Here is a 9,115-nt window from a genome sequence, read left to right as displayed (position 1 = left end):
ACTGATAATGATTAAATTGTAAGTATATATATATATATATATATATATATATATAGCGAAGAAGATTATTATTAGCGGTCAGACAGGAAAAATATCTACGAGACTGCTACTTGCGCGAAAATATTTAACTACGCGTTACTACGATAAACTATCTGCAGACTCTACAATTAATATAAATATCAATTACTTAACTTTACATTTGGCTACATCAGTCGTAGGCATTTTCACTTCCACGGAAGTTAAAGGGTCAATGTATTAATTGTACGAGTAATATTTACATGGGTTATTCGTGTAAGAATAGACTATTACGATGAACAACAATCTTTCATAATTTAGAGCTTAGCCAACTAGAATATTTTACTAACATACAGCTTACCAGGCAATAGCATTTAAATAAGAACGCGTTTCTCTTAAATTACTAATACAAAAACAGTCTATGAAGTACTTTTAGCGAAAATACATTTTTACATCTTAATAATTAATACGCGTCAGTGCATTAGTTGTATTTCCTATGTGGTATTGTAATGTGCGCTTGAAGGAAACCAACAAGAGAGGATGGTAATATCAAAGTCAACCGCGGAGTGGAATTCCGCATATTGTTATGCCCATTGTCAGAGAGCATATTCGGTAAAACCTCTCGCAGTTTGGCCTTCGATGTGAACCAATGGAATTCCTTCGTCGAAGGAGCAGCGCATTAGGATTTCGCGAGCTCGCGACCCAAATTGTACTCGGTCCGAAGCATCGAGTGGCCCGATGCTCTCAGCCTCCAGCTATCTCCTGACACAGACTGGATTTTAATGCCTGCAATTCACGTACGTGACTGTCTCGCCGTTTACGATGCGAACGTAACGAGCACAGGCTCGGATGAAAAGGGCAGGCTTGCGTTGGTCTGTGGAGAAAGAGGAATAATCAAGGATTTAGCTTCAAAACACACACACACAAGTACACAACATACTATTCCAAAATTACATCGTCGAATTGAGAAAAAATAGAGAAACGTTAGGAATCATGCAAACATGCGAATATTATTCGCGATCCAAAGGCGAAACGATTCTCCTGTTATAACACACGTGGTTAAGTGTCACGACAAATGCTAAAAAAAGTTAGTATTGTTAGGTCACACACTCACATGCCTTCTCATCCAAATTTTCATCGGAGCAGGATGGCTTCTGGATGTAGAATGCTGGTTTCAACGGTCGACCATCCTGGTCCTCCACTTGGACCACCAATCCATGGTTGTTTCCACTGCCGTGAGAACTCTTGCTGCTCGGTCGCCAGAATCTGAGTCCTTGCCTCACGTCGAGGGCCAAATGGCTGCCTTCCGAGCTGAGGGGCGTCACCACCGAATCCATCAGTCGTTTCTTAGCTAGAAAATTCAAGAATATCTCCCTGAAAAATCTAATTAAACAATTTTTCCCTATCATTCCTTACGAAACTCGGCTTACATCGGTGTTTCCTCAAGGATTTCGTATAATAGTACACCGATATTCTGATTTTCTCGTACTCGTCCTCGTCCTCGAAAGAACCGGAAGCCGCAGTGACATTCTCCTGCGGGAGCTTGTAGATTCGAAGTTTGGCAGCAACCACGTGCTCCTTGGAAGTTAGGTTGAGTTGGAAGTGCATGTTCATCGAGTAGGGATCCGACCAGGTCTCCTCGTCGGTGTTTCTTGGTATCTGGCCTGAATCGAAGATGGGTCAAAGGAATGAGACGCGAGTCTTGTGTGGGATCAGTGGCTACGTTAAGAGTATATCCGTTCTCGGTGGAGAACGATCACTTACAGGTAGGTGAGAACATGGTGAGCCTCTCGCGCTGTACCTGATTTGTATTCGTGCTGAGGTTGAAGCGTCCGGTGAGTGCCAGGACTCTCGACTTGATGTCCTCGATGGCCTTTTGACCCTGACTGTGGATAAAAACGTCGATATCAAGATCGGAGCGTATTGGGAAAATGGCGATATCGAGGCTGCAGGGGAGAGAAATATCGTTGGTCGCAGTATATGGGTGCACGATTTAGCAGTAAGGTGCCTGAAGCGAGGAGAATAGTGTGCTAGGAGAGAAGGAGAAATTTTCAGCATGGTCTTCCGGATGCTGAGAAACACAGGCCAACGGTCGATGGTCAGTGACCTAGAGAGACGCGCCGCCGCCGTTGAGGCTGAGGTAGGTATACGAGTCAGAGCAGGAAGGTATTTATTACGTCCTAGACATCGGCTAGAGATAGCCGTTGGAGACACCGGTATACCACCCCCCAGTACCCTGCTCGACTCTTCGTCTGAGACCTCAGGGTCCCTCGCCAGGAGATTCTCCTCGTCTCTCTCCCTCTCTCGATCGCTCGTAAAAAGAAGCGAGAGAGGAAGAAGCCTGGGCTCGATCGTCCCAGAAACCGCTAATTTGAATTTTTACTCGAAGCTCCGGGACCGATCGGAATATTCATGACGTCTAGCGCCACCTATTTTTACGAGGAAACGAGCAATTTCACGCGAACTTTCGTTGTGGCCGTCGTCTCGGGGCGACGAGGAGGATACTTTCGAGTTTCGAAAGGAACCAATGGTTGCAGGGAAAGGGAGAGGGGAGGGGGGAGATTATGCGATTGCATAATGAGGCCTCGAAATCGTCGTCGACCGTGGCGGTCGCGGAGGAACAGGAACAAAAAGCCAGACGTGTTTCGCTCGTTCCGAGCTACGTCATTGCTGGTAGGTAGAGAGAGGTGTATAGGTAGTAGTAGGAATCATCGTGGTCTCTGCCGCCCACTCGACGAGGATTTCAGCGCAGCCAATGGCACGTCAACGACCTCGTCGCCGTTGCCACTACCACCACCCCGCGATATTTGCGCCACACAAGCAACCATCTATATACCACGGATATTTCCCTGGGCTCTCGATAAAAACCACACGCGTCTTGGCCCGCGGGATATTCTTCTCTTTCGGAGAGGATCGCGATCTTTATGGGACTCTTTCAGGGGATTATCCCTTTCCTGCGCTGGATACCTATATATATATATATATATGTGTGTGTGTGTGTGTGTGTGTGTGTATTAACGCGATTGCGAGACGCTGGCCACAGCGTCGAAGCGCGAAAACGCTCGTTAATCTAGTCGCGTTCCAGTCTCGCATTCTACAACGTCCGAAAGTGTGTATACGTGGTCTGTCTCGCTGGTCCGTCTGTCTGCCGTCTGGGTAAGCAGCCTCGGCCCCAGACGGCCGGCGGCGTGGCGCGGCGGCGGAGAAGGAGCAAGGAGCAAGGACTCCGCGCTCGGGTGCACGCACGAATCCCACCGTTCGCTCTGGTCTACGTACCGTAGCGAATGAACCGTTTCTCGCGGTGCAAAGAAACTGGCCAACCATCGACGGACGAGTATATACCTTCATTCTCATGCGCGCGTGTCTTCGGGCGGGTCAAAGGTTACACCATTTGAGAAAAGCTTGTTCTCTCTCGATTACCCCCATGGTTGCACGAGGATGTCGCATCCCTCGATCTTCCGGTCGTAATCCAAAGAAATACGCGCGAGAAGAGGAGAGAGTAACGAGCACTGTTTTCGGAGAATCGATCGGTAAAACAGAAAGCGCGCGAAATCCTGCGTTACCGACTCGAACAAAGTATATAGGAGGAGCGCGGTGATTGGCTAGTGACGTCACGGAACTGGAGGGGAGCTTTCTCTCTCTCTCTCTCTCTCTCTCTCGCAATTGTGACCGGTCGAAAAAAAATGCACGATGCACATCTCGCATCGTGTGTCTGGCGGTGCGGGGGGATCCAACTGTAGTGTAATACTGTACACAGAGCGGAGGGAGGGAAGCGCGATCTCTCTCTAGTTAGGAAGAGAGAAACATAGACAAGGTCAGCGCATTAAATTGAAATGTGTTACATAACCTCGTAAGAGAGAAGAGAGCCTAACTGCAGCCCGACTAGACACCCGGTCATTACGAGGGTGCTCAACTCTCATCGGACTCATGGCCTCCACCCTACTCCCCCCACGTCTCCCCATTTAACTTGCAAACGACACACACGGCTCTTCCTTACTATTACGACTGCCGCGAAAAAAGGACAGACACATAAATCGTGCGCCAAGACCCTCGGGGGCCCTCGCTCCTCTCTCCTGCATTCTGATCGCTGGATTGCTAAATTTTCAAATCTGACGAACGCCTCGTAAAAAGCCACAATTGCACACGGATACCACTCGCCGAGATTTCCGAGGTAAAAAGCTCCCTGGTATTTGCGCATGAGAACGCACTCGCCTATACGCGCGTATTATTATTGACGCCAGCGCGCGATATTTTTGCCCTTGTATCTATAGATGCGTATTTTTGCGAAACCGAGGGCAACGTTTGCTGTTGTCGCCGACACGCGTTACGTGCTTCTCTCCTCGACACTTTTTTTTCCTCCTCCTATTCCGGTAGCTGCATGTGCACCGTCCTAAATAAAGACGAGGGACGAGGCTGCAGCGCGGCGCGAAAAGTATTAAAATGCGTTAATGAAAAACAAAACCAAAGCGACTCTCGAAGCAGTTTGGTATTAGCTGGTGAGAGATTGTTATCATGCACGAAGAGCTCGCAAGCTGGTCCGAGGCTAGGGAGAAAGAAGAAAAAACGAATGGTATATAGAAAACAAAAAAAGGAACTCAGCACACGAATGCCTTACCCAGGGGTTGATAGAGCCTCAGGGGAGGCTTACCTGTCGAAGGACCTTAGGTTTCCTCTAAAAGACGAAAGATCACGTTTTCAAATGATAATAATGCAATTGGGGCCGAGTTTTCAGCGGTGAAACAATAGAGAAGATTTAACGCAAAGTCGTATAATTGTCAATTGCGGGACTATATACTTACTCTCGACGATGAGCCAGGGCCAATTGCTGGTAAGACGTGAGATTGGCAGAAGAAGAAGAAGCGGTAGCGTTCTCCACGGAGTTGTTGGCGTTCGCCTCGAAGAGCTTCACGGAGGCGTCAGGTGTATCGTTCAGACTCTCGAAGGTGTCGTTGTCGGATTCTTCGGAGAAAGGATTCCTCTGGTAGTTGCTGGTGTCTTCGTAGTCGGAGGTCTCGTTCTCGTCGTTGCCCTCGTATCCCAATGAGTCGGCTAGTGCCGGAATAACCCGGTACACATCATCCTCCACCCATTCGAGGCCCTCGTACTCGCTAATCTTCTTCTTGCCATCGTTTATCTCGTTAGTCTTGTTCTCCAATTCCTGCCGATGAGCGGACTCGTCGACGGCGCTCGGATTTTCCACGAGACCAAAGTTTTCGGTGGCGTTTACGTCGACGCTCAGCGGAACATCGGCCGAGGAGTTGGCAGCGGGCGAGGAGGATTTTTCGGTGGTATCGTTGATGGCGAACGACCGATCCAGTTCTGTTACTTTGGTCTCCTCCCTCAGATTGCTCGGATAATGAAGCAGAGGAAGAGCAGTGAGCGGAGGCACAGGTGTGGTAGTAGTGGAATCGTGAAAGGAATTGGCCGTGTTTCTCGACGATGACGAAGAGGGGGGAGTGGTAAACTTGAAAATTGGCGATCTGTGGTGCTTGGAGGCCTTCGGGTGGCTCCTGTCCAAGTGTCTGGATCTCTCGTCGGAGCCGCTGCTGGAGTCGAACTCGGAATCGTCGTACCTGATCTTGAAGACGACGTGGGGCTCCATGGCTCGCTGGAAGGTCTGATGAAGACTCTCCGGCAGCTGCTGGGTCTCCCGATGGACGTCACCGTCGACCTTGGACGAATCCTCGTAGTCGACGAGGCTCGCCTCGGAGCGACTGCTCCGGGCCTCCAGTTTATTCGCCACGTTCTCGTAGTCGAGGACCGCCTGCCTGTTGTACTCCTCGAAGTCGAAATCGTCGTCGCGAGTGGTGACCCTCTCGGTGATTCGGTCCCTCCTCCTCTTAACCGGAGACTCCTCGAGATCTGGATCGCCACGGGACGGATAATTGAATTCCATCGAGTTCTGCCTCCAGTGCTTATCCTTCTTCTTGCCCTTTTTCTCCTCCTTCCTCGACTGATCGTAATTTTGTTTGCCGAGCTCCCGCTCGCGAATCGCCTGAATCTCTTCGAGGCTGTAGTTTAGACTTTTCAGCAGTAGCTTGTCTGCGGTGCTCAGTTCTCCAGTTATTATCTTCAAGATGGCTTTCTCCAGCATCTTTTCCAGCCTCCTCGAGCTGAATGGTAGCTTGCCCTCTTCATCCGCATTCCTCCTGGCCTTCTCCATCGTCTCCGGCAAGAATCCATCGTCCATCGGCTTGCCTTCGTCCGCCTCGAATTTTCTCCATTGACCCACGTGGTCTTTTCTGTCCTCCGCGTGATTCCTCCGATATCGGTGGGACCAGCACCCGCTCAGACACACCAGAAACAGCAGCAACGACACCTGCACGACTCTCCTCATTTCCATGCCGTCGATCGCACACAGTTCAGTCGTTCCAATAAAAATTCCTAGGCACCGATCGACAAACTAATATGTCCCCTGAGATTCCGCGCTCTTCCTCGCTCCGACGAAAACCGGAAGGAGAAGAAGAAGAAGAAGATGGAACGTGTCAGGTCTGGCCCGACGGATCCATTTCAACTTTTGTCCTCTCGATCACTTTTTCGTGGAAACTCGTGACGAGTCTCGATGGCACCGCGATGCGTGTGGAATATCGCGAGGTGATATATATATATATATATATATATATATATACGTATAAGTGGGAAGGATGCGTGTATGCGTGTGCACGCTCTGAGCAGCAAGTCTCAACTGAGCCGAGCCGGCCTGATGCTCACAGACATAATTCTGTCTACTCACTAATTCCGAGACAACCACGAAGCCGCGAGAGGAGACGCGCCGGCGTTACTACGATGACTCCTTTTTTCTTCTCGTCTCTCCCCGCCTCTCTCTCTCTCTCTCTCTCCCTTTCTCGTCAGAACTCTCGTATAGCCTCCCCACCCCCACCCCCTCTCTCTCCTTGCACTCTCCTTTACACTTCTTCGCTTTCCTTCTCCTCTCCTTCTTCCTCGCACTCGCTCCCTGATACTAACCGAAATCCGGGACTCCCTCTCTCCTCTCCACCGGTTTTTCTCTGAATCTCCTCACCTTGCCGCTCGTCAGCAATTATCGTCATTTATCATTCGACAGGAATTCATCTTCCAACCTGGCTACCTTTTTGCTCTCTTCAACCCTCTCTCTCTCTCTCTCTCTCTCTCTCTCTCCGCGTTCTCCACGGTAGATTTTTTTCTTATATTAAGAGTCAGCCGCCGCTGCTGCCTCCCTCGACGGCCTAGCCACCGCGACAAAATTCATCGCGATGCACCTCGCCGGTGCTACAAGAGCGATTCGCCTGATTTTTCACCGAGTTCTTGCCGCTGCCGTGGTCCCAGCTGCCGCGCGTTTATTTTCGACGCTGCGCAGATTCCGTGAGAGGAATTTTTTTGTCGCGATGCCCGCTGATATTCTCTCGCCACCTTTCGTCGTCGACCATCGCACCACTGAAAAATATGGGACCAGGAGCAGCGATACGACGTGTGCAGTCGAATATCGCGATGAGAGAGAGAGAGAGAGAGAGAGAGAGCGAGATAAAATTATTAATCCTATATACGCTCGAAAAAAGAAGCAGAGAGCGGAAAGGAGAAGAAAATAAAAGATGTGGAGCGAGGAGTGTGTGACGAGATTGCGGAGGATATATATTAAGTTTTCTTTGGAAGAGGCGTGAAACGAGTCTAAGGCTTCGTGGTATTCGGATGCTTCCAGGGTATAATGCCACGTACGATTTTATAGGATGCCTCCCTTCTCCGCCGTCTAGACGAATCCACAGATATGATCTTTGAATCGTAATGTATCGTTTTAACGGATGCAGCCTCCGCGTGCGTGCGTGAACGCACGACGCGCGCCAGCGCGCCGTCCGAAAAACGCTAACCCAAGATAAATAAATAATACGGAAGCCGCGCCGCGCGCAATCCTTCAATAGAAATAATCTCCGGATTTGTTTGAAAAAGCTAGTATCGCGCAGATACATAATAAATCAAGCGTAAAGGTTATCAAGATCGGTATATATATATATATATCGAGGATCGAATTATCGTGTTTATATTAATTCAACGCGATAAATAGATCTTGGTCGATCAATTTTGGAGATCGGATCGTTCGGTCAGATGCCTATGCATGCGCAGTTTATACGATTGTTACGAGGAGAAAGAATAATAAGGAGAAAGAGCGCGCGATTGGACGCACTTGTGCTGACGCAAGTTTTGACGCGATGAGCGTTGAATTTGGCGAGGAGGAATTTGCTACCCCGTGGCGGGCCACGGGCGTCGATTGGTATAGACCACCTCGCACATACACACACACACACCACACGTGTGTGTATAGCGTCAAAAATAAATCGTTGGTAGGCTAGCTGGCTCTGACGCGCGTTTATCTGGAGTTGCCGGAAGTGGAGCGTTCCAGTCTCCGTTCGCAGAATCATTTGACGATCGAGGAAATTTCCTCGGGGATTATTAGTCGTGCCTCATCGGATGGCCACATTGCTATATAGTATATATTCTTCGTTCGTAGAAAGAGTAGAGAGGGAGAGAGAGAAAAGCTGAAGAATATATTTTTGTTTGTAGCTTATTTTCGGAATTTCGTTGGTTCCATCAATAACTCATCATCGTCATCGTGGTCCGTCGTGCGGAGGAAAAGGAAGAGCATAACGCAAAGGCGAGTAATGATAAGACGCTACTGTAAATAAAGGGGGAGGGGGGGGGGGGGGATAAGACACGAGGATGTCCGAGGTGCAATATTTGCTGACGTCATCGTCGAATCTTCCGCAGGGACAGGACAGACAATCCGGCGTGTCTAGACGAATCAAAATAAATAACGCAGACATCGTCGGTCGCATGAAATCGTTGCCCGCGTACACACGCTCGAGCGACAGTTTGCATCGTCCTTGTGAGACCTTATTATTACGTCGCTCTTCGCTCATTATATACATGTGCGTATATATATATATATATAGGGACCCGTGCTGGAGAACTTTTGGGATTCCCCTGCCCCATCTTTTCTCTCTCTCTCTCTCTCTCTCTCTCTATATATATATATATATATATATATATATACAATAGTGTAAGGAGGAGCGATCAGCTGAGCGAGAGTGTCACTCTCTCCTTTATACAATAATAAATGATCTTATCGAAG

The 9,115-nt window shown here is 49.0% G+C and overlaps 1 protein-coding gene across 3 annotated transcripts; it reads right to left on the bottom strand.

The window, feature by feature from the left end:
* Positions 1–148: 148 nt before the first annotated feature.
* On the bottom strand, positions 149–6,839 carry LOC136782335 (uncharacterized). Of its 3 annotated transcripts, none has more exons than XM_066741700.1 (6): positions 4,815–6,838; positions 4,664–4,687; positions 1,780–1,901; positions 1,446–1,679; positions 1,130–1,366; positions 149–889 (listed from the first exon to the last, which is right to left on the bottom strand). In XM_066741700.1, exons 1-6 carry the CDS (start codon positions 6,356–6,358, stop codon positions 795–797), a joined length of 2,256 nt encoding a protein of 751 aa, XP_066597797.1. In that variant the 5' UTR covers positions 6,359–6,838; the 3' UTR covers positions 149–794. The 3 variants fall into 3 exon arrangements, with proteins under 3 accessions (XP_066597797.1, XP_066597799.1, XP_066597798.1); XM_066741702.1 differs by having other exon boundaries at positions 1,134–1,366; positions 4,815–6,837; XM_066741701.1 differs by lacking the exon at positions 4,664–4,687 and having other exon boundaries at positions 4,815–6,839.
* Positions 6,840–9,115: the final 2,276 nt, after the last annotated feature.

Source organism: Prorops nasuta, unplaced genomic scaffold (assembly GCF_024137725.1).
Source record: "Prorops nasuta isolate Cenicafe-Biocafe unplaced genomic scaffold, Cenicafe_Pnas_1.2 PNAS00025, whole genome shotgun sequence".
Classification (NCBI taxonomy): domain Eukaryota; kingdom Metazoa; phylum Arthropoda; class Insecta; order Hymenoptera; family Bethylidae; genus Prorops; species Prorops nasuta.
Note: the sequence above shows the minus strand (reverse complement) of the source record. Positions and strands in the feature narration are given on the sequence as shown.

What these genes read in the sequence shown, in the direction of transcription:
- LOC136782335 (XM_066741700.1), bottom strand. Translation starts at nt 6,358, where the DNA reads ATGGAAATGAGGAGAGTCGTGCAGGTGTCGTTGCTGCTGTTTCTGGTG. An exon ending in CACCATGTTCTCACCTACCT is followed by an intron (nt 1,680 to 1,779) that starts GTAAGTGATCGT and finishes TCTTCGATTCAG; the next exon opens with GCCAGATACCAAGAAACACC. An exon ending in ATCCTTGAGGAAACACCGAT is followed by an intron (nt 1,367 to 1,445) that starts GTAAGCCGAGTT and finishes TGAATTTTCTAG; the next exon opens with CTAAGAAACGACTGATGGAT.